Source organism: Archocentrus centrarchus, chromosome 4 (genome assembly GCF_007364275.1).
Source record: "Archocentrus centrarchus isolate MPI-CPG fArcCen1 chromosome 4, fArcCen1, whole genome shotgun sequence".
NCBI classification, from domain to species: Eukaryota; Metazoa; Chordata; class Actinopteri; order Cichliformes; family Cichlidae; genus Archocentrus; species Archocentrus centrarchus.
The window spans coordinates 31,027,622-31,053,161 of NC_044349.1; the positions used below are offsets into that span (position 1 = coordinate 31,027,622).

The window sequence follows — 25,540 nt, forward strand, 5'->3', positions numbered from 1 at the left end:
AAAAGATCTCCTCTGTAGTGCCCCAGTGCTCTCTCAGTTTTTGCAGCACCACTAATTGGAGGTTGATACTGGAGCTGGTGTTCTCATGTTACAGTCATACAGTTTAATATCTTATATACTCATCTAACAAGTGTTCTGCAGCCCAACACAAGTATTGCTGAAGAAAATACACGTAAGATGTCATTCTGTGTTCTAATATTGTTTTTTGTGTGTGTGTGTGTATGTTTTCTCTTTGTCTTGTGTTCTAGGTACTGTCCATGAACACAGACCGAGGCTACCTCCGTGATGATCAGATTACAAGTAGATATCTCCAAATACAGACCTCCAGGACACACTGTGATCATTCAGACTGTTTCCCGTGGCGGTCTACAATACCTGTAACCACATATCTTGTATCCAAGATACATCACAAGAAGAGCATAACAAGAAAATGTCATCTTATCTGTTAGAACAGCCTGTGTGTGTGTGTGTGTGACATGTTAGGCGTTGAGAGATTTTGTTTTCTATGCATGCCTGTGCTAAACAAGTGTGGCTCTTGGCTGGCAAACAGTCACTGTGCATAAAAGATGTATGTAGCCAACCACGTGCTAACCGCTGCTCCTCTGCGCACGATGACAAGCAAAGGGTGGATCTGACTGAAACCAAATTATTTATTTGATGCTGTGTGACCAATCACAGAGAACACCAAGAATTCACAGACCCATTAGGCAATGCTCTGAAAAGAACAGAAAAGCTTTTCTAAAATGATAACAAATATCAAAGTAGAAAGAAAGAAAAACAAAAAAACCACTAAACATATTTACATACAGGTGCAGGTTCCTGTCATCTAGCGTGTTCTCATATGATTCAATGAGAGTTCACTCTGTGTGAAATTTCAGAAATGCAGCTATTCGGAGCTGTGAAACAGACGTCTCATTACACTTTTCGCACATAACTCTGGGTGTTCCTGTTAGCCAGGAAACCTGCATCATTACTTCTCATCATGTATCACTGAGCAGTGTGAGGTAGTGTCCAGGCAGACATGGATCTTAAGGGGTTATCACTGTTATCCTGAGTGTCTATTAACCCTTCTATTACCACAGGGGTCACTGCTGGCCTTGAACCCTGTGGTAGTAAAAGGGTTAATAATAATAATAATAATAATAAACTAAGTTTCCAGTGCCAGCAAAACCAAAGCAAGAATGAATACAGCTTGATATTTGACTCATATTTTGTATGCTGACTGAACTTAACAAATGACGTTTGACATTTTTGTTGTGTATAAATGAGTTCAATAACAGCCACAGAAGCAATATTTAAAAGCCCAATTTTTCACTGCTTCTCACATTTATTGTTTTCTGTCTTCATCCTGCCCGTTTCTATTTTTTCTGTCAAAATGTGCCAACAGCCAAAAAGATTCAAAAAATACAGTTATATTTAGAGTCTATATTTTGTGAATACATGTGATAATATGTGGTAACATTCAAACACAATACCAAACACATTTGAAAAGCACCCATTACTGCACAACGCTGCGACATTGAAAAGAAAAGCTGAATTTCTGAACATGCCAAATAAACATAAAAAAAAAACCTTCGTGCATACACACATTATTTTAAAAAATTATTTTTGTGACATTTTGAATAAGATTTTAAAGCAGCTATTCTCTCCTTCTTCTCACACAGTGTGTCAGCAAGAATGTCCCACCTACTAATGATGCTTGATAGTGACACTCACACATCATTGGACGGTTCTTTGATACTTCCTTCATCATCTTGGTTAGTTGTTATCTTAACTTCTAGTTATCTTAACTAGCTAGACTGTGCAGTCTAAACTGGAGACTGCTTGAGACCATAAATCCATCAAGAAAGTGCTTGAACAGACCAGAAGAATGCATGTTTAAGACACTTCTGTGTTGGCTTCACTTTTCAAAGTCAGTCTTTTATATACAGTATGTGGTTTATTTATATACTTGGAGATACATGCCAATGCAGATTTAAACTGCAGTGTTTCGTGGCTGTTCACTTCTAAGATGCATTTGAAAACCAAGTGTGAACAGCTTTGGGAATTTGGGCTGGATTCTAAAAAGTAAAGTTCTTAGTATATCTTTTTTTTCTTATTTGTCTTTTTATTGCAGCATTGTTGCTGTTCCCCTCCTTTATGTTTCAATCATCCAAGCCTTTTGTTACATGCAAATATTGCACTTTTCAACCCACTGCTTTTCTCACTGCTGCAGTGGCTTCTTCAGTTGCAGATGTCACATAAAAAGAACTCTTTTTGAAATAAACTCCCCACAAGCACCTGCACACTAAAACTCAGCTTCTTACTTCATCAGTAACTACAAGCACTTGATGGAGCACAAACCTCCACCGAGCCAGCTCACTTTTGGGGCACTGTTTCCTTTTAAGGGCACAGAATTGCATTTTGTATATTTTGTTATTTTAATATACTTGACATAATTATATAAGTATAGTATATGTATACCACACTTGTAATACTCGTAGTTTCTAAGTTATCAGATTTTTTTTTAATCAGTTTTTGACCAATAAATCATGAAGCTGACCTTGAAGACCTTGGTGGATGTACTGTTGGCATGACTCCAATCTACACCACTACAAAGTTTCATCAGAATTCATTCAAAACCTTTCGACAGGTTAGATAGACAGGTAATAATAATTAAAAATCAAGTTTTATCATTACCTGCGCCTGTTTATTAAATTTTCCTATTGATGGACGTCATGTTCATTTAATTCAGTTAAGAGAAATATTTAAAAACTGTGTCAGTCCAGGTGGAGGCGGAGCTTCGGTAATCTTTTCGAGGCCCACACACCAGGCGAAGCCCTGGCGTTACCATAGCAACGGTTAGCGGCGCAAGGGAGAGTCCACGAGCGACCTGCGATTGGTCAGACCGGGCTGTTGTTCGGTCCCAAACCTCCATCTGATTTGTTTAATCTACTGTCGCTGTTAGAAGCTGCAACATGATTGGCTATCTTTTACATTAGCAGCCCGCCTCGGTGAGTAAGCGCTTGCAGCTGCACACAGGTCGGAAAAAGTCGAGCGCTCAGGAGGTGGTGTTGTATACTTGGAGCTGGGTTGTTTTTTAGGAGTAAAAACTTTATCTGCTGTTAGCTGCTTTTGGAATTGTGTGCTCACTTGGGAATTCACAACGTGGTGGAAAAGGTAGGAGACATGTAGAGAAAATTTTGGCCGCTGGTGTTGCTTGAAGATGGAGGAACCAACGATAAGGCAAGCGATGAATATTTGCGAATTTAACGTTTTGTTTGTTTGTTTCTTTTTTATTGGGATGAAAGCTGCTTTTTTTAAAAATGGTGATTAAAGCTAAGATTTGTGTTCAAAGAGCCCTGTGGTGTATGAGAAGTGTGTCTAAACGCGAGTGAGTGAAGTAAAATGTTGACATTAATCTTCGCAGAGAGTTTGAGATGTCCCTGTCAGACGGTGCCTCGGACGACGACGAGTTCCCCTTAACGTTACCCACAGACGGCAGCATCCGGAAGGTGAGACGGTTACACTCATACACTCACTTCAGCTCCGAAAAAGCTTTTGAAAACAAACGGCTTCACTTATTTTTCAGTATAACTAGAATATAGCTCACATCATGAAGCTGTGTGGCTTCACTTGGGGATAATTTTGGGCCAGGAAAAACCCCAAAACAAACAAACCAAAAAACCCAAAAACAAAACAACACTTGTTTCAATTTATACATCTGTGGTAAATCTGTGTTGAACCTATTACATTACAGCCTACACAAGTGGCTGATGTAATTGCCAACATTTATAACTGCTGCATTAACAGCAATATGTTGTTACATTGCTTACAATAGTTACATTGCAGTCAAATGAGAGGTATATGATGCTGTACTGAAAACGCTGTGGTTGTCAGTAGTTTGCATGGAAGACACAGATGTGTCTGCAAATACTCCCAAACTATTCACCAAGTGGCAGTGGAACTGTGAAAAACATGTCGCGCAATAGTGAACATTTGCCTTCTAAGTAAAAGTTGCAACTTTTGAAATGTGTTGGTTGCAGCAGTGACGCACATCTTTTACTTGGATGGCAAATACACTCTGTTTTCAGTTTGTCTTGCATTTTTCAAGTATCATTGCCGTGAATGGCGAATGTTTGCAGAGGAGTCAATGTCTTCCATGTGGCTATCTGCTAGTGACCAAAGCAATCAGAAGAAAATTTTTGGTGTAGCTCCATCTTTGCAACCTGCTTTACTGATGTACAGCAGAAGTGGGAGATCAGTGCACACAGGCACTTGAGGATTACTTGATGTGCGTGTAAACAAACACCTTGACTAGGAGACAACAAGAAAAATGAAGAGAAAGAGACAAAGATAGCAACTATGTACTGTAGAAGACCCTTTAAGAGGGATAGAGAAGGTGATAGAAGAAGCAGTAGGGGATAAAAAAGGGAGTATTCAGCATGTTTACAGTACAGCTGCTCCATCTGTCATGTAACTGTACATCTGTTTACCTCTGAGTGTGAAAGTGTTCTGCACTGTATGACACATGGCTGGTCTTACTGAGCACACATTTAACAGTCAGCTGTGAGGGAGCTTTTCCAGTGTTTACTGGAAAAGATTTTAAAAACACATATACACAGCACACACACGTACAGCTCTCACATATTACCAGGCTCTGTTAAAGTTCCTAACCTTCTGGGAGAAGGTGTGTCTTCAGCTTACCATGGCCATTACCAAGCCACAAGGATCTTCACGTTGACACATCCTTCATCACTATGCTATGCTAACTTTTTGGTCTGGAAGCAAACCTTTCAGACTGCTCTCTACTGGGACTGATTTGCTAATGGTAAAATTGGGTTAATGTCATGTGAAATCTAACAGGAAGGCTCAACTTTGGGACTTAAGTTGGAACATTTAGTAAAATTAAGCAGCAAACAACATTTTTTACACTAATAAGATGATAAACACCTGTTTGACTCTATACTTTAGCATTTTTCTACTGCATTGATTTTTTTTCTACTGCATTGATAGTTGTTTGCACAAATAGTTTGAAATGGTCTTAAATTTAACACCTGGACTGCATAAAGTAATTTCTCACTCTCCACAGTTGTGGCTCTGTCTCTTACAGTTTCTTTTTATCTTTTGTTTTTGTACAGGAGAATTCCCTTAAGGGAAAACATTAGTTAGCTGGTTGTAAGTCTGCTAACTGCTACTTCTAAGTACTTCTTACTTAGCTCATACAGCATGAAGTAATGTTGTGACATTCGCACAACTGCTTGGTGTTTTCTTGGGCAGGCTGAAAACATATATTAACAGCCACCAAAGTATATTTGGCAGCCCATTGTAGCGTTTTTTTAATTTTAGGTTTTTCAACAACTTCCACAATTGATTTACTGGTAATATGTCTCTTTGCTCCTGTTCTGGAAGTTCATTAACTTAACCAGCTAGCTCTGACCCTTTCCACTGCTGTGTTTCCCTACTACTCGCTATCATTTAGCTTCCTCTCCATTCTCCAGTGTTTCTGTCACATAGATTTTACTTGGGTGGGCCATCCAGGTATATTGATGGTTTTCTGTCTGAGAGAACAGTGACAATAGTGGAATAGTGATATTAGTTTTACTCAGCTGTTTGAGTCTCTCATCCCGCAGCCCACTGGACTCCAACTCTGCTGTTGTGGTTTGAAGCTGGTGTCTGTAAGCCTTGTTGTGCTCTAGAAATCCACTGTGAGCCTAAGGACTATGCTGCCCAGAACCTGCAGCAGGTGGAAAGTTGGTTGAGGACTATTAGCTGCAGTTTGGAGTCTTCCCCTCAGGATGAGAGACTTACTGGAGAGGCAGCTGATTATAGTGTGTTTAGTGTGCTTGTGCCTCTTTTTGAGTGTACATACACGCGTTATGTGAACCCTCTTTGACACTGCTAACACCACAAACAGAATGCAGATCTGTGGGAAACACCGGTCTCTCATCTTGCTGTCTTACAAACCTAAAATTGTGGACTGCAACTGTGATATAGCAAGATAAAACTGCAAAACAAGATTGTGGATGCTTATATGGCGTTTTTGGTTTTTGATTCACAATGCTTACACCCTCATTATATACAGTATTATTTCATAAGTGAAATAAGGTTTGCTTTCTTGCAAAATGAATTAAAATAGTCTAATTTTCTTTTACCTCCTCTGTTTCATCCGTAGGGCTGTGATCCTTTGGCTCAGACTCAGCGCAGTAAGCTGCAGCATCGACGGGCTCGCATCAACCAACAGATCAACAAGGAGATGCGGATGAGAGCTGGAGCAGAGAACCTGTTCAGGTGGGCCACTGGAATGGATTAGAACACTGTGTGCACAATTTTTTTTTTCTGTTGTTATGTTACATAACATGCTGTGACTTGGCATAGGGTTTATGTGGTCCTGATGGTCGTCAAAAAATGTCTTCGACTTTACCGTAATGAATTGTCGTCAGTCGTCAATTCAGCGACGGTCAAGAGTTGGATAATATTATGTATGTAATATTCTGTGAACACGGTTCGTTCTACGGGTCATTGGATTCACCTGAATCTGATTGGACCATGTGACTTGATGATGATAGGGAGTGTGTGTTACGATGCTCTGAAAATAAGATGCACATTTACCTACAGCTATTCTTAATAAACGTTCTTTAAGCAACGCGTCAGTGTGTTATCCTTGTGAGTTTATGAAGAAAAGAAACAAGATAAGCTCCTGGGATTTTATGTTTAATAGGAATTAGTGGTGTGCGATATTGACCAAAAATAATATCTCGATATTTTCTGTAATTTTCTTGATAACGATAATAAACGATATTTTGTATTATTTAAAAATGTGTTCATACAAGAAGTGCAAGATGGTAAAATATAAGACTAAAATCAGTGTTTTTGAGACATTAACTTATTTTTTTAATTTTATTTAACCTTTGGCAAAAGCAATCGCTCAATACGAAAGACATGAGAGAATGGGGAAAAAAAAAAATAGAGGCTGTCCAGGGGGATTCCTCCTACATTATAGCAAAATAAATCACAGAAGCCTATTATCCGAGGCTTCAAACAGGTGAGCTCCGATAACGTCGCTGGGGCTTGACGTAGTGATTGTAACATACCTGCTCTAACTTAAAGGAGATTAACATCCATTCATTCACTATTTTCCTCTTTATTCCGCTAGTCGTGGTTTGTCTTGGTTTGGCTGTTTAGGCAGCTATGCTAGCGCACAGTACAGGCAGTCTCAATGCGCACGCACAGCAGCCTATACTAAAGCATAAAGTAGTGCACGTGTGGAGCCGAGGCGTTTGATTTATTTTTTTTCCCCCCTAATTAGCATACTCAATAACGTCAGCTCGCACATCATTAACACGGCAATTACGATATTATCGTAGACAATATATATCGCACACCCCTAATAGGAATCCCAAACTTGTTCATTGAGCTCCCATTTCCTTTACTTCCCCCTTGGTTTCACACTGGTCACTATTTTGCAAAATCAAGTGTGAACAGGACCGTTGCGAGATTGCATGTGTACATTGTGAACAAAAGTGGGTGTGCCCGGTGGTAGCTTGCAAATTGTGGTGAAATAATGCTATAGTATAGTGATCTTACAGGAGAAAAAAAAAATCAGTCTGGTATCGGTGACGGGGTGGCGTGCGCTTAGTGTGTGGGGTGTGCGCCCGCTTCGTAATTGCAGTAATAGAAGAGTTCCGATAGCAAACCAGTGAAATTCTCAGCCTGGCGCAAGACGACCTCAGCATGCCTCAGTGCCGGGCGATCAACCGCTGGATAGAACCCTGGCTCGGCCCCTTAGTTCCAGTGAAAGGAACTCTAAGCTTCAGCATACCAAGACATGTTGACAACTTTGTGGGAACCGTTTGGGAATGGCCCCTTCCTGTTCCAACATGACTGTGAGCCAGTGCACAAAGCAGATCCGTAAAGACATAGATGAGCAAGTTTGGTGTGGAAGAACTTGACTGGCCTGCACAGAGTCCTGACCTCAACCTGACAGAACACCTTTGGGATGAATTAGAGTGGAGACTGTGAGCCAGACCTTCTCATCCAACATCAGTGTCTGACCTCACAAATGCGTTTCTGGAAGAATGGTCAAAAATTCCCATAAACACTCCTAAACCTTGTGGAAAGCCTTCCCAGAACAGTTGAAGCTGTTATAGCTGCAAAGGGCCAACATCATATTAAACCCCATGGATTAAGAATGTGTTGTCAGATAGGGTGCATACAGACAAATGTACGTATATTCACTACGATCATTATAGTAAGATAATGGCACACTTGCAAAACCTACTATGTAAATTGTCTAGGTGACTAAACTTGCAGATTGTCAGGGAAAATCCCGTCTTTATCTTCAGATTAAATGTTATTTATTGAGACACTTTTCCTCCTTGCAACATGTTGAAAATAAGGTGCAACCCCATGGTACTGAGCCAGCGTCACTGAAAACTCATTAATGGAAAGATGTGAAATCCTTTTGGAAATATCCAATATCCAGTGTGTCTGGCTGTTGTTCCAATCCTGTGGATACATAACGATGAAGCAGTGTGTTTGGGGAAGTGTTTACAGCTTTATCACAATTGTTTCAATTGTAATAAGGTATATACACTCTTCACAAATTAGCTTTTCCTCTAAGTTTTAGTGAGAAATGCTATTCAGGTGACATCTGTGTTGGTGTACGTGTTGCCTCTGTCACTTTATTGGTTCATTCTGGTGATGGGAAAAGGTCAGAGAGCACTCCCATCCTAAAGAAACACAGACATCAGCACCACCCAGTTTTATAGCTCTGTTTGTGTTCACTGTGCGTGAACATGAATGTTTTCGTGCTTGTGCTTTTTCTTTCTCTAACCCTGTTGTGCAAATCTTTGTGTCATTTTTCTCTTTTTTTGCAATAATAGTTTTTCATACAAAAAAGTGAGTAAACACTTTATACTTTGGCAGCATGAGCACCATCGAAGCTAATTAGCCAACTCCCAGAACTGTGCTGGCTTTGTGTTGTAAAGCAGCCAGTTGTCATTCACGTAGCACCAGAGAGTTTTATTTGTGAAGTGAGGGAAGTTAAAAATGAAATGGTGAAACAGCATCCAACTGCTGTGGCAGTTTTGAGAATGTTTATAGTATGAGTAGCCCACTGTTCAAAAGTCTCTGAAAAAGATGGGACATGCTGCTGCACCAGCACTCACATTCAACTTGGGAGCAGGAGGAGGATGAGAAGGAGCCACTTAATTAAAGCAAGGAGCTCCTTTCTGCCTCCTTATGGGTGCTACATTAGAATCTAACGAGATCTAAGTAACAGTGTCTTTAATTTAAGACAGACTCACTGTTGTCTCAGGACTTGTTTGGCTACAACAGATTTAGATTACTTTCTCAAGTTTGGATGGGTGGATGATAGCTGGGCTGGTTCTGTTTTTCCTGTGTACTTGGTATTGTTTTATTCTGTAATTCTGAACGTTTCAAAATCCCCTCAAAAAATTTAGGTTCCTATATAAAACTAGCTGATATGAAATTAATCAACTTCTCTTTTGATGACCAATTTGTCATCCTTTTTGAAGAAAAAACATAATTTTTTTCACTTAAATGTGATCATATTTTTGAGCGATGATAAACTGAATATGTTCGACTGTTGCTTTGATTAAAAACTGATCTGAATGATCTTTAAAGCTGATTAGAATCATCCTAGCGTAAAACAAAGAAAAGGGCAAATTCTCATATTTGGGTGGCTTCACTATTTTGTTTTCTAAACGTTATAAATGATGAATCGGTTCCTAAAGTAATTACTGTGTAACAGGCTGTTAATGTCTTTTCATTTGTCCTTTGAATATCTCCCAAGCTCCATCTTTGACCTGATTGAGGCTGTTATCCTGAAAGTTGATGACTCAGTTTAGTGGAAATAATACAAGCACTCCCTCCCCTTCTATTGGGGCGCTCAGTCACAGAGACAAAGAGGACCCCCACACAGCCTGCCGGCCTGTAATCAGCTGGCTTTGTGTTTGTGTCTGCCCCCGTCCTGTTCCCATGCTGAGATTCCCAGTGGTGCTCTGGCAAGCTTATCCCCAACTTATTTGTCTGGTGCTGCCAGACCCTTTTTTTTTTTCTGTCCTCCCCTTTCCTGTCAACTGGAATGCAGCTTGTAGCATGTAGCTTTCATTTTCACTTCACTCCCTGTGAAACTGTTGTGAAACTGGGTCATCGTGTGAGTGCTGGTGTGTGGGAGGCAGTGTGTGTGTGTGTGTGTGTGGGAGGGAGGGGTAGGGGTTCAGTATGCTAATTAAAGATAAAGGAGGGGTTGTCACTCATCAGGTTTTGTGTTTGGCATGTTTTGTGCTGCATGTTGGAGCTCAGCTGAGTTACAGTAATCCTGTTAACCATCATGCTACCGCCTGGGTTCTGTGCGGACCCTAGAGGTATATTTGTTCTCATATCAGACAGGTGTTTTTTTTTCTATCGTTCGAATTTTTTATGACTTTGTCAATCAGTCTGTTCCTAATGATATCACATCATTGTTTTCTGTTTCTGCTTTGATTAGAGCTTTTAAAAATCCAAATGTTCTGGGCTCCCAGGGGACTCTATGCAGTTTTATTAAATGAAACAATTTATTTCACTTCATGTTTGCAATGGGTCCCAAATTTAGGTTTTATACAATATCAAGGGGTGTGTGGGGTACTCTGTCAGTGATTTTAATGGTCTTCATGTTGGGTTAGGCTTAGGGTCACCTTGGTTACAGAAATATTAAATAGGTGAAGAAATAAAGCTTCTAACTTTTAAACTTCTGTGGTTCTTTAAGTTACGAGTAAGAAACAGTTGTTTTCCCCCTCCAAAAGCTGCAGCATGTTGTTCGTGCAAGTGGATGTGTGTGATGGGGATATTTGGCAGTCCGTTTAATGCTGACTAATCAGATTGGCCCTGGCTTGATCCTACATGTAGGTGTGTGTGTGAGAGAGACTGGGAGAGGGAGCGACAGATGAAGAGAGAGGTGAAGCTAAAGTGGTCTAACTGGAAAGATTAACCTTATTGAAGAAGACCTCAAAAATGAGCTTCAGCTGCGTGTTTGAACTCAGTTTGGTCATGCGGTAAAGGATAACATGGAAAAAAGCGCCTCAAATATTTCAAGTTCAAAGTGATGTCGTCTAATTACTGATTATGTCTGATTTAGAGTCCAAAGAGATTCTGTTAACAAGTACATTAAACTGAAGATGAAGTGCTGTTTGAAGATAAGCACCCTAACAAATGTCCAGCTTTTTATCCTCCCACACAATATATAGTAGGAGGGTATTGTCATATCACATCTGTCTGTCCATGAGGTTTTACCTTTCCAGTCTATAAATTACAAAACTACAAGTTGAGCCATGAAATTTGTGGGAAGTGTTCCTTACTCTTCAAAGATGTGCAACATGATATTCCTGGATGTACACTTTGGCTGTATTTATCTGAAGTGGAGGTTAAACATGGAGGATTTCAGGCTGCTAATGCTATGAAAATATATGCAGCCTCTTTCTCATGCTTGGTTGGCTTAGCCTAATCATGTGATCATATTGTGCAGTGTGATTGGCTATACCCATTTGACCATTATTGATTGAAATGGAGAAAGTGAGGAGTCCCTATATCTTGCAGCTGGCATAGGGCACTCAACAGCTGGCAGTTGCTAGATAGTGAGAAACTGGGGAATCCCAAATTTCTGGGTAAAGAGCCAGTCTGTTTATAGTAACATCAGTTCTAGGCTGCAGCCTTATTGATCAGCCTGTGATACCAGCTTCTGATTGGCTGAGCTTTGTATGTCACATTGGTTATGGATGACTCATGGCCATAAACAGTACAGACTATACCTCATCATTGAGCAATATTAAAATAATACCTACTGCTCAATAATATCGCTCAAATGTAAACAGCGTGGTTGCATAGTGATGTTATACATAATGCATTGATATCAGCTGATTATGTAATAATATTCCTGTATACACATGAGTAGAATATGATGTGAATACTGTGCAAGTATGCATTATGTACTTTGTCTAATTTGTTTACCATGGAAACTTTTTTGTGTGTGTTCTAGGATGTGGTTATCAAAACGTATTTGTAGAAATGTTAAAGATAATCACAGAATATCAATCGCTTACAGTATGTTTAAAATTGTTTTGATTTAATGAGTATTGTTAACATTATTATTAAGATATTTTTGATGGAATATGTATTATATCTTTACTAACCCAGGAGTAACTAAAAATATTTGGATAAAAGTTTAGAGCAAGGCCTCCAAATTAGGGCAGAATAGTTTTGCAGAATGTAATAAGCTGTCTGTAATGTTATCCTGACTTCTGCATTTATTTTATATTTTCATTAATGGTGGGAGGATATCTGCATTGGTTATGGGTCTTGTTTAATAGGTTGTTGTTTTTCTTTACACTGTGGTAGTTCAGTCATCTTTGGAGTGTTTTGGACTGTTCAACAAAAAATCACTGATTGTCTTGAGAGCAGGAAACGATAGAAAAAAATGTATCCAGAGTATTCCTGATGTTGTTGATGATGCTTCTTTTGTTGGGCAGATGTAGATGTAATATGAAAATTAAACTGCTCACATTAATGCGTGTAGATTTTTTGGAGTAATGAGGTTATGATTTCTGGAAAGAGATATTGCTGCTGAGTTTTTCAAATGATTTTATTAGTTTGAGCACCTCGAGGCAAATCCCATCTAATTCCATCACATTTGCTAAAAAGTCAGACAGCTCTGTAGAAAACATCTCCAGAACTGACACCAGAGCTCACACGAACCATCCTTTAATTTTTTAATGTATCTAAATGCAGCCATATCGTTTACATTTCTATGGATTTGATACAGTGCTGCTTTTGTTGCAGTGTTTCTCCCCTTCATGGATAGAAAAGGCTGTGCAAAATCTCAATGATCTTGTGCACTATTCAGTACCATTTGTTTCCTTTATCTTACCAGTGCCCAGTCTAAGCCTTGTTCTGATATGTCAGAGGAATGTAATGGGGGAATTCCTCTACCACTTTTCTAAAGTGCATTATCAGTCACCATAGTAAATTAGTGATGCCTCAGATTTCCAGGAACATTGTGTAGGTGTGTACCCCACAGCAGTGTGAGCTGGCCTGACTCATTGACCCTCCCACTCTTTCTGGGTATGAGAGACTGAATGAACAATGGATGTTGGAGGGAGGAAAAGGTGGAGAGAGAGCTGCATAAATTAAAGAGAGGCCTTTTGTGTGTTCCCCTCATACTGAATTTATGTTCTCAGAAAGGTTTACTATGTCTACTAATACTCAGTGAACCTGGCAAATCAGTTTTTAGCTGTTGTTGTGATCCTGGGCTGCACGACAAAGCAGATTAGGAACCAGTCCAAGTACTGTTTTTAGAAAGTCCATAAAGAACTATTGGGAGCTGGAAAAATAAAAACGTGGATGTGTTTGTGTTTTATTCTGCAGAGCGACAACCAACAACAAGGTGAAGGAGACGGTCGCTCTAGAGCTCAGCTTTGTCAACTCCAACCTGCAGCTGCTCAAAGAGGAGCTGGAGGAACTTAACAGCAATATGGAAGTCTACCAGACAGACAGGTACACAATTCTGACATGCACAAATGCACCCACATTTGGCCCATCCATTCTAGGCCATACTTGTTAGACTAATGAGCATTATAATTGGTGAAAACAAGCATCCATTATATTTTTGTACTGATGCTGGCACTGGGTGTAGATATTTGGGTGAACATATTTGTGATGACCAGTTTGTGTGTTGGTCCTTACAAATGTTGTGTTGTTTTTATAATGAGATTTTATTTTATATTTTGTTTTTTATAATGAGTTTACCCCTTTAACGCCAAGGATGTCATATTGATGTATGAGTTTTTGTGAGTTTTTGATATTTCAACATCATCAGTTTTATCCCCACCCCCAGAAAACCTACATCATTTGTGCAATACATTTATAAGCAATCAATTGCAAAAAAAAAAAAAAGTAGGCTGTAGCAAATATGATATATATAAATTAATATTTATTTTTTTTAATTCATCAGAAGGGTCAATAAAAACTAAAAAAAATATATATATAAAATATATATATATAAATATATATATAAAAATAATTTTCTGTCAATTATTTCATGGTTCAGGCTTTCAGGGTTCAGCTAAAGTTAGGTTTCAGTCCCACAGAGACGAGAGAAAAAAAACATTCATGTGTAGAGATCCATGCAGTCTGTCACAGCCATAAGATTTTGGCCTCTGCAGCTCTGTGTCATTTGTGGTTGTTGTGAATGGGAGTAGGTGACTGTGGGGGGTGACAGGCTTAATGCTTGGCTTTAGCTTTGCTGATTAGCAGGATGAAGCACTGACAAGCATGCCTGCTGGGTTTGAAAACAAGCAGATGGCAGCAGCAACATGATCATTGTTGAAATGTGCGCTACATGTGTTTATTTCTTTTTGCAGCGAGGCTGTCAATGTTCCAATGATCCCACTTGGCTTAAAAGAAACCAAAGAGGTGGATGTCACTGTTGCTATCAAGGTGAAGTCAGCATTTATCCAGTTTCATGTTGTTTTCAAGAAAAATTGTTGGGTTTAAGTCAAACAGTATTATAATAAAAATATTCTAACACAAGCTGCTGAACAGTTCTTTTTAGCCTTATTTTACAAGCAGTGTCTACAATTTACATAAGTTGACATGACCTGTTTTCACTCCTTTTATGAAGTGAATAATGGCGTAACAGACAAACACTTGATACGCACATACAGTAGGTAGTTTGATGAAATAGGAGTTTTTGTTCTCATATTTGTCTGCATTTTTTCAGCAAGTGTGCACATGTGAAGGTATCACCATGTTTCTGCCCTCACAGGACTTCATCTGTGAGCACTACGGAGAGGACAGCTTTCTCTATGACAAGGAGATCAAAGACCTTATGGAGCTCAGACAGGTTAATAGAAACACCCATACAGTTTGATTCAATGCAAACTTTCTGCTCAGACCTACATCTGTTTTTAGGAAGCTGCTTGTAAAAACCCAGAGAGCACCTCTAATAATAGGTAGAAGAAACAGTGGAAAAGTGATTTATTTAAACTCGATCTCCCTTTGAGGTTGTCTGTCTCTGCCATTAGATGAGTATTAACATTGAGTGTATTGTTGATTTGACCAGGCCATGCGTACACCCAGTCGAAACCAGGCCGGTCTGGAGCTGCTGATGGAGTACTACAACCAGCTGTACTATCTGGATCAACGCTTCTTCTCTGTTCAGAGGAATCTGGGCGTTCACTTCCACTGGTATGATATGAGCACCGTTCCATTTAAATACAGTGGAGTTATTATAACTACTGACATGTATTTTACATTATACTAGAATATGCAATAAAATAATAATGTGTGAAGGAACAGCTTTTTAAATGTGCACTTTAACTGTGTAGTTACTGCATCCTGGTGCCTTACTGCTGCTTTCTGCCAGAGGAAAACCACTAACTGCACTGTTTAAATCAGGGGGTTATATTAAGTAATAGATTGTGAGATAGCTACAGCTAGCGTTAGCTAAGTTATTGATTTTTCTATAATGGGAAGAAATATAAATTTTATGTTAATTACCGTATTTTTCGGACTATAAGCCGCTACTTTTTTCCCACGTTTTGAACCATGCGGCTTATAGCCCGGTGCGGCGTTTCTGTGGATTTTTCTTTAACCACCAGGGGGCTCTTTAGCAGGATATGAATCATGGGACGTCAAAGTTGGAAATCAAAGAAGAAAGCGCCAACAAGTGCTAGCAGCAGGCACAAAAGAGATTTTTTTCAAACTCCCTCATCATGGAAACCACAAAAAGAACTTCCTATGATGCCGCTTTTAAGTTGAGGGCTATCGACCTGGCACTACAGGAGGGAAATAGAGCCGCTGCACGTAAGCTCGGCGTGAACGAATCAATGGTGAATTGACTTGTTATAACTCAAATTTGGGGTTGTCTGTCCCCCTCTGCTGAGTGCCGAGTAATTGTGGAAAACCGAGAGCGGCGGAGATACCAGCGGCTTATAGCCCGGTGCGGCTTATATATGTACGTTTCCAGTTTTTTCCAAAAAATTTGTAGGTGCGGCTTATAGTATGGTGCGCTCTATAGTCCGGAAAATACGGTAATATTCATTTTAAATTAATTAGGTAGCAGATCAAAGAGCACAGATTATACACACGAGACCAGACATAGTGCTCATCTAATATTTGGTTAAATGTTCCTTAGAAAATTATTCCTTTACCAGATTATGATGTTGTAGCCATCAACCAGCTTCTGGTATCATTCTGGTTGGATATTTGACCACCCTTCTAAGTAGAATCAGTATCGGTCAATTAAAATGATTGCTAGGCACAGACTTTTAAGCATAATCCACATACAGTATGTTTGATAGCTTTGAAGTCAGGACTTTAAAAAGGCCATTATGGTTTTATCCATTCCACAATCAGCTTTAATATGCATTTGGGGTCATTGCCCAGTTGAATGATCCAGTTGTGTCCAGGTTTCAACCAGCTAGCTAATAATTTGAGTTCATACTAAATAATTCTGTACCAGTTCAGCTAGCAGCATAACAGCTTCAGGACATGATACTACCACCCTCATGCTGAATAGCTGGTGCAGTTTTCATATACCAGCTGACTGCCTCACCTCCTCCAAACATCCCTCTGGATATTGTGGCCAAACAGTCTTTATTTAATCTGACCATAAAACCTTTCTCCAGAAGTGCTTTTCTTTGTTGGCTATATAGTTTTTAGTCAAGCTTGAAGGTGGTAATTGTGGAGCAGAGGCTTCTTTCTTGGATGGCAGTTTCTCAGTGCATGGTGATAGAAACCTCGCTTGATAGTAGTGATGTTCCAGCAGCTTAAACTTTAGGGAAGCCTTGTGCATTGGCAGTTCCCAGTTTGTCCTTGACCATCTTAACCAGTTTTCTCTGTACTGAAGGTTAGAATTCAGGTCTTCTTCCAGGCTTTGGGCAAGTGACCACACCTTCCTGTAACTTGTACTGAGGAACCTTTGTTTAAATTGGTGAGATGGCTCCAAGAGACATTTCTGACTGCTGTAAATCTATGATTCTCTTTTCAGATCAGCAACCATGTGATAGAGCTGAATTAATGATACAAAATATGTGCATACTGTATATAAAGCATAAAAGCAAAATACCACAAAGCAACAAGTTATTTTACAGTGTGAAATCCTCAAATCTCCCACTTCCTTCAGGCTCCTCTTTGATGATTTGGTGCTGTGGATGCTGTATTAGGTATAGTGTTGAGTTTGAGGCATTCACATTGGCATAAAATAACATACTAAGTTATCATTACCCTTTTTATACAAAGACAGCAGTGTAATGAATGACGCATTGCTTTTTGTTTGTCACTCAGGTATGACTCTCTGACTGGCGTCCCATCATGTCAGCGTGCGCTGGCCTTTGAGAAGGGAAGTGTGTTGTTCAACATCGGGGCTCTATACACACAGATCGGAGCACGACAGGACCGCTCTGCAACAGCTGGCATAGACCGAGCTATAGATGCTTTTCAGCGAGCTGCAGGTACCACAGTGGCAAAAGCGTATAACTGAATGCTTTGTTCTCTCATTTTGTGAGACTTCAAATAAAAGGGGCATTTTTTACACAAAACAGCTGAACCTGTCCATGTTATCTGCATAACAGTCTTGCGTGCTTGCCGTCCTGCTTTATATGGCAGTGATACCTGCAGCAAGCAGGGGTGAGGTAGCCAGTGCTATAAATGTAACATTTTTGCTCAGTTTTTTTTTTTTTAATATATTTTTGATATAATAATTACTGATATCTGGATAAATTTGTATGATATTTTATGTGCACGACCATTTCCTTTTGTGTTTAGGTGCATTTAATTATCTTAAAGACAATTTTTCCAATGCTCCGAGTCTGGACATGAGCAGTCCGTCACTTTGCATGCTGGTCCGGCTCATGCTTGCCCAGGTACAGGAGTGTGTGTTTGAGCGCATCACTCTCACCACACAGGACACACACTTTACCTCTCAGCTCCAACTGGCACAGGAGGCTGCACGGGTGAGTAAAGACATCTGTGGTTTGTTTGTGTTGTTAACCTCGACTCCCTGTGTTTACCTGTATGTGCATATGTGCTCTGTAGGTGTCAGATGTTTACTTGTTAGTGCAGCAGAGCATGACACAGCCTTTGATGAAGGACTACGTGCCATTTTCATGGGCATCCATGGTTCAGGTCAAATCGGAACACTTCCGCGCTCTCTCCCACTACTACGCTGCTGTTGCACTCTGCGACCACATGGGTAAGTGCAAGTTTTACTCAAATATTAATCAGGGGGTGTTCACACTTCCTGTTTTGTAGATAAACTTCTGCCTTAGCTACATTTAATTTTTAATTAAATCTGTACACTTGTAGCTTCATTTAGCCAATGAAGCTCATCTGATCAAACAGGAAATTGACCATCAGGAAAAAACTACATTTAAAATCAACAGAGCATTCAGCTCATGGAGGGTTTGTTTTTAGGTGACAAGTCTGACCCTGTGCTGTCTCTTTCTTCCTACTGTTATTATCTAATGCTAGCTTGCCTGCTAATACAGATACATTGTAAGCTATGTCATGCAGCATTTCCCAGCTCTTACCCAGAGGTTATCCTCACTTAATTTGTGTATCTATTCAGATCTTAGCTTTATACGTTATTCCATAATGTCTGCAGGGGAGGAGGGGGAGGAAGAAGCTGAGAAGGCCTTCCTTCAGCTTTATGCCAGCGTTCCTGCAGGACCCCCGCTCAGCCAGGTTCTTCAAGATCCTGAAAAAAGACGAAAGCTTGGTGAGTTTGTGTTCATCAGGTAGCTGCAGTGAGCGACTTTAAGCAGGCATCATGAAAACAAACCAGAATGCTCAAGTTTATAACTTGAACAATTACATTCACACTTTTTGAAACCTTTATTTATTTTTTTATAATAATCCGTGTTTACATAAAGGTAAGGCCCACCTGCGGCGTGCTGTAATCAGACATGAGGAGGCTTTGCGTGTCCACAGTCTGTGTAAGATCCTAAGGAAGATGGACATCCTGCAGGATGTGCTCTCTCTCACACACAAACGCTCCCTGGACAAATACTCAGAGCTGGACCGAGAGGACGACTTTGATGAGACTGCAGAGGCCCCAGAGATACAGTGTGAGTCTCATCTGTAATGTTAAAATCAGTTACATTTCCTCTTTGATTGAAGGATAGTGACTAACTGGCTTCTTCCATTTACAGCTCACACCCACCAGAAAACAGACATTATTCCACCTGACTTCTCCACAGTCCAGGTTACTGATATCTTCCAAAGACTGGTAAATCCCACAGGGTCTTCTCTGCACCCTTCAGAGATACCTACCCAGGTGAGGTAGCCATTACTAAACTTTGCCTGATGGAGATTACTGTTTGTTGTATTGTAGGGTCCACTGTCAGTGTTCTGTGCGAGGGCTCGCTGGGGCCCGATGCGTGTGATCTGCCTGCAGAGGAGAGAAGGAGGACTGGGGCTCACGCTCAGAGGAGATTCTCCCGTCCTGGTGGCTGGAGTGGTCCCTGGAGGCTGTGCAGAGGTGAGATAAATGCTGCACATTTGTGGAGGATTCTGCGAGGAGAAAAAAAATCTTGTCTTGTATCTTGTAGCCTTTTTAAGCTTGGGATTGATTTGCAGTTTGATTCTTAGCTGGAAACATTTCTGAAGTATGTTTTGTGTAAAAAAACAAAAACAAAACAAACTTGTTTTTTGTCAATGGGAGTAAATAACTGCAGAAAACAGTTATTAATTTGTAATATTGAAAAATGAGTTTCATTTTCACTCAGAGAGCCTTAAAGTTGACAGCATAAGCACATTTTCATCTAGAAAGTTTCGAACTACTGTTGGGCATGAAGGAGACAAAAGAACACAGAGACTTTAGCTTACAGTATATTGCAGGTCTGCATGATTGGCTGCATATTGCAGAATACAGTCAAAAATGTGATCAGGTGTCTGGGAAAAGGAAAAAAAAAAACAAAACACTTGTGATCAAAACATGTCATTAAAATAAACTGATATGAATTTTCATGGTATATAACTGTTGCGTGGTGTTCAGGAGGCAGGACTGCGGGAAGGAGACTATATAGTAGCAGTGGACGGGAAGGACTGTAAGTGGGCCAAACATGGTGAGGTGGTCCACATGCTGAAGAGCTGCAGCGACAGAGGGGTGGAGATCAGTGTGGTCACATTACACTCACATGATACACAGGTACGTATGTGTATAAAGTGTTTGGGCTTTTGTAAATGAATCCAGAGCACATTGATGCTCCATTCATCAATGTGTAGGGTACACACAAGCATCTAAACTTCCTTCTCTCTGACAGAAACATGGAGAAAAATAAACCACTCCAAGCTTTTTGGTGGCATTTCTTTCTTTTTCTTGTAAACATTGTGTGAACCGATGTCTTCCATAGATGTCCAGGTCTTTTCATGCTGCTAAGGTTACCAGTGACCTTTTTTTTCAGAATGTACCAAACTGTTGATCTTAATGGCCCTTCGATCTCTCTGATGGGTTGTTTTTAATTTTTTAAGATGACCTATTTACCTTCCATTGAGAACTTCTGGCCCCATTTTGTGAACACTGCATGTTATTTGCAGTCAGTCACGTGACTGTGATGTGGCCTTCTGGGTGGTTGCTGGTGTAAACAAAGCCATGCACTGCATTCAGGATGTTCTTCAGGAAACTGAGATATTTTCGAGGCTATTTGGCATTTTTTTCCCCGGTCAAAAAAGTGTCTTGGAAGCATTTTTGGGCCTTTATATCTTAAATTTTGAATTTCCTGTGGCCCTGAAAAAATTAGGCTAGCTAAGACTACATATTAAATTAGAAATATATGCTTTTCTTGGCTCTTCAGAGTCTTTTCTTGAAATAAGGGGGTTGCAAAAACCTGATGCTTGTAAATATGTGATCAATTGGGTAGAAATGATGAAAAAATGAAAATAAATCTGTTCTAATATCCATCCACTCACTTCCGCTTATCCTGTATGGGGTCGGTACTCTAACTGTGAGGCAGCAGTGCTTAATTTTCTATGACTTCAAAAATGCTATTAATTGCTATTATGTATAGGGCAAAATCAGGGGGGTACTCCAGGTGCCATATCTCAGACATTAGTGATATTGACCTGAAATTTGTTTCAGGTCAATATCAGGTTTGTTTCAGTTTCTTTTTCACAACAAAATGTTCTTTGATTCCTTTAATTGGTTTGTGTTGGCACTTGGTGGTGGCGTGGGAGTTTATATTGAGAGGTTTTAGAAAGGTGTGTGTTTGGCTGCTGTTTCAGTGGTTGTGTACTTATGTGTGTGTAATTATCTGTGCACTAGCAGGTGGAGAGGAGGGCCATTATGCTGTCACTCTGCAGCGATAAAGAAAACACTCGGCATCATCTGCTGGGTGGGGCGAAAGGCCAGAGCTCCGCCTCCTTGTTGAACTGGAACAGGAAGAAAAAGAGGGAAGGTAGTGGGCTCACAAAGAGACTTGGAAGTGCTTTCAGTTTGTCATTTGGAAGCATCCGAGACACTGAGGCCATGTACTGAGACATGACTGCAGAGGAAGCACTCAGGGAATCACAGCAGCGGAACACACGGTACAAGTAGAACAGACATGAAAAACCAACCTCCTGTGGTTGTTCAGTGTAGGAACAAGTGTTGTCCCTGGTTCCTCTTAGCACAGTCTGTGTATCTGACATCTTTGTCAGCTAATCACTGAATATGGTGTTTACTACTTCCTCCCACTGACAAAAGTGAAGCTGGAATATCTCAGAAATGTGCGCTGGCATCTTTCTGACAGGGACTGCACAGCAGGTGAGATGATAATGGAAATGTGTTTGTGGTGTCTCACCTAAGGTCACTACTGTGCAGAATCTGGTTGCAAATGAGCAGCACAATAAGGCACTGCCCATTTCCAAGATACTTTGGCGTCACTGTTTGGAACTGTCTTCATGTGCAGGCTATGAACCTGAACTGTACTGCCAGTTCCTACACTAGGATAGCCTGTCTTTGAGTCTCAAAGGTGTGTTCAGGAAGAATGTGGTGGGAATGTATACAAAGTCAGTGGAAAGTGTGTGAGTGAATAGATGCTAATTTGCCACAGGACCTGGCAAAGTGAAATTTATACAAGTTCAATTTTAATGAGCTTTAAATTGTATAAGTACATTATCTACAAAATAATAGCACAAAGGTTTGAGGAAAAAGGGAGCAAAATAACAGAAGTGATGCATCTTCTGATTTCAGTTTGAGGCTTTATAAACACACTGCAACACATGGTTACTGTGTTTGTTAACAACAGCTGCACAGCACCCTTTCTATCTGGACACACAAGTGTTAAAATGTCTCTGTGAGACAGGGTGCCACAGATTTTATAGTGGATATAGTTGTTTTCACACATGCACTGCAGGCCTGAACCTTTCTAAATCAGATGTAATGTGTTTACACTGCCAGAGCTCCAGTACAGAGTCTGTCATGTTGTAACCACTGTTCAGGTTACTCTCCAGTGAATTCACATGGAGTGGGTGGGTGGGTGTTTTTAGCCAGTAGTATGAATGAATCTTACCTGTTACCTGTGGAAAGGTTCCCACCTGATTCTCCTCACATGGTCTCAATTTGTGTGAAAACAATTCATTTGGCTGAACTTTTCAGCAAATAATTACTGTCATACCATCAAAAGTACTTACTAGATCTAGTTAATGCAGGGTTAGCAGTAGGTGAAAGATTCACAGACAGAAAAAACAAGAGCCCAGTGTTGAAGTCTTACAGTGTGAATAAGGAGGTACGACTGGACAGTTTTGTGCTAAACAGTAACATTTGTTGAAAGTGAAGACAAAGCAGAGTTAAAAAGTACAAAATTTCTTGTATCTTATTATTCTTGAGGTGACAGAATATTCAGTAACAATCACCTGTGATTAACCACTGACGTCCTGCAAGTGTTAATCTGTTCACAGATGAGTATTAATTTAGCCAGTCAGATCAACATGGATTTTATTACTAAAAGTATGATGTTTGACTTAGTCCTTAGATAATTATTTTCATGTTTAGTTTCATTATTTCTAGGTGACTAAAAGCACTTGAAGTTTGCTCTATTTTCTAATGTAGTTTTAGTACTTTGAATGCACTGTGACAAATTTTGTTCATGTAGTTTCTGATGTTGCAATAATGAACAATGTAATGACTGAGAGGCTATGTGTATGGATATCAAATGTGATACCGAGAGATCATGTATGAAAAGCATGACGTGAGGTGTGTTTACGCCAAAGTCCACTGTGTTTGCTCTCTGAGGTTTTTAACAGTCCAGCCACTGTACTGTCAGTTAGAGACAGCCGGTCTGTAGTTGTAGGATGATGGTGAGAAAATGTTTCTTTAAATCAATGCTGTTTGAACTTTTTGTAAACTTTTGATACCACTTGATGTAGCATATTGTTCCAGCTAAAAATGAATGCTGTGTGAGTGCGTGTGCTTTGACTTTACAGCATCTGTGCCATGGTGGGCCACAGTCATGAGTATGGAAAGCCAGGGGGGACAAAAGCAAACTCAGCATTTGTCTGGTTTTTGTGTATACATTTTTTTTTAATGTACAAATGTCTAAAAAGTCTTAAATACAATCTTAAAAGGTCTTAAACATAGTCGGATGGTGACATTCACCCTCCTTTTGCTAATTCAGAAACGTTGGTTTCTCTTTTGGGAGTCATTTATTTAAAAAAAAAAAACTACAAATCCAAACCAACATGGAACCACTAATGGAATTTATTACTGCTGTGTGAGCAAATTTGGTGCGCCCATGAGTTAGAGTTTGGGCCAATCTTTTTTGATCTTTTCTCCATCCTACTTTTAAAACTATTCTTCACTTCCCATTTCAGGCTCTGAGTTACCAGATATGCTTCTCTGGATGCTGCTTTTACAACATATTTCAGTTCCCATTAAAGACAGCAGGTTGCCAGATGCACTTTCTCTATCCTACTTGTTAATTTTGTCTGCTTATACATCTGGCACAGAGTTGCTAAATCTTACTTCATCCCCACAGTTGAGCGTTCTCTTGGGCTCCGTTTAGTCTCAATAAAACAGCAATCACATTAAATAAGTGTTGCTGTAGATGGGATTTCACTGTTGAGGTGTATTACTGCTGAATGGGTTATAGACTGGTGACATTTGCTTCTCATCAGTTCAGACGCTGTAGGAAACTGGTGCAAATGAAAGTGCTCTAAAGAGCTCTTGGTTCATCTTTTGCACCAGAATATCAGTTCTCTTTCTTTTTAGGGCTGCATTCAGCCCAATCAAATGTCTGTTTAAAAGGTTCTGCATTGTTGTTGCAATCTGTGGGCCTGATCTGGCACCTGATCTCAACACTCAGTCTTCAGAGCTTTCAGTGAGGCCAGTGTATTACCAGGCAGCGACCTTCTTCCATCTTCCAGTCACTGTTGGAAAGATAAATAAATTGTAGAAGCTAAATTGTTGTCAATTCAGTTCAGTTCAATTCAATTTTATTTATATAGCGCCAAATCATAACAAACAGTCGCCTCAAGGTGCTTTGTATTGTGGGTAAAGACCCTACAATAATACAGAGAAAACCCAACAGTCAAAACGACCCCCTATGAGCAGCACTTGGTGACAGTAGGAAGGTTAAAACTCCCTTTTAACAGGAAGAAACCTCCAGCAGAACCAGGCTCAGGGAGGGGCAGTCATCTGCTGTGACCAGTTGGGCTGAGGGGAGAGAAAAAAAGACATGCTGTGGAAGAGAGCCAGAGATTAATAACAATTAATGATTAAATGCAGAGTGGAGTATAAACAAAGTAAATAAGGTGAATGAAAAGAAACAGTGCATTATGGGAACCCCCCAGCAGCCTAGGCCTATAGCAGTGGTGGTTCAGGGTCACCTGATCCAGCCCTAACTATAAGTTTGATCATAAAGGAAAGTTTTAAGCCTAATCTTAAAAATAGAGAGGGTGTCTGTCTCCCGAATCCAAGCTGGGAGCTGGTTCCACAGAAGAGGGGCCTGAAAGCTGAAGGCTCTGCCTCCCATTCTACTCTTAAGTATCCTAGGAACCACAAGTAAGCCAGCAGTCTGAGAGCGAAGTGCTCTATTTGGGTGATATGGTACTATGAGGTCTTTGAGATAAGATGGGGCCTGATTATTCAAGACCTTGTATGTGAGGAGAAGGATTTTAATTCTATTCTAGATTTAACAGGGAGCCAATGAAGAGAAGCCAATATGGGAGAAATCTGCTCTCTCTTTCTAGTCCCTGTCAGTACTCTAGCTGCAGCATTTTGGATCAGCTGAAGGCTTTTCAGGGAGCTTTTAGGACAGCCTGATAATAATGAATTACAATAATCCAGCCTAGAAGTAATAAATGCATGAATTAGCTTTTCAGCATCACTCTGAGAAAGGATGTTTCTAATTTTAGAAATAATGAAAAAAAAGCGGTCCTACATATTTGTTTAATATGTGCATTGAAGGACATATCCTGGTCAAAAATGACTTAATTTCTCACAGTGTTACTGGAGGCCAAAGTAATGCCATCCAGAGTAAGTATCTGGTTTGATACCATGTTTCTAAGATTTGTAGGGCCGAGTACA

The 25,540-nt window shown here is 40.0% G+C and overlaps 1 protein-coding gene across 4 annotated transcripts; it reads left to right on the forward strand.

Annotated features, from left to right (window-relative positions):
• The first annotated feature begins 2,870 nt into the window (after positions 1–2,870).
• On the forward strand, positions 2,871–24,504 carry rhpn1 (rhophilin, Rho GTPase binding protein 1). Of its 4 annotated transcripts, none has more exons than XM_030728351.1 (16): positions 2,871–2,993; positions 3,410–3,494; positions 6,155–6,270; positions 13,402–13,530; positions 14,397–14,472; positions 14,801–14,878; positions 15,098–15,222; positions 17,323–17,489; positions 17,803–17,990; positions 18,073–18,229; positions 18,641–18,754; positions 18,909–19,103; positions 19,188–19,264; positions 19,370–19,516; positions 20,033–20,185; positions 21,299–24,504. In XM_030728351.1, the coding sequence occupies exons 2-16, from the start codon at positions 3,420–3,422 to the stop codon at positions 21,509–21,511; spliced, it is 2,010 nt and encodes a 669-aa protein (XP_030584211.1). In that variant the 5' UTR covers positions 2,871–2,993; positions 3,410–3,419; the 3' UTR covers positions 21,512–24,504. The 4 variants fall into 4 exon arrangements, with proteins under 4 accessions (XP_030584211.1, XP_030584208.1, XP_030584209.1 ...); XM_030728348.1 differs by lacking the exon at positions 2,871–2,993 and adding an exon at positions 3,001–3,225; XM_030728349.1 differs by lacking the exon at positions 2,871–2,993 and adding an exon at positions 3,001–3,225 and having other exon boundaries at positions 21,302–24,504.
• The last annotated feature ends 1,036 nt before the right edge of the window (positions 24,505–25,540 follow it).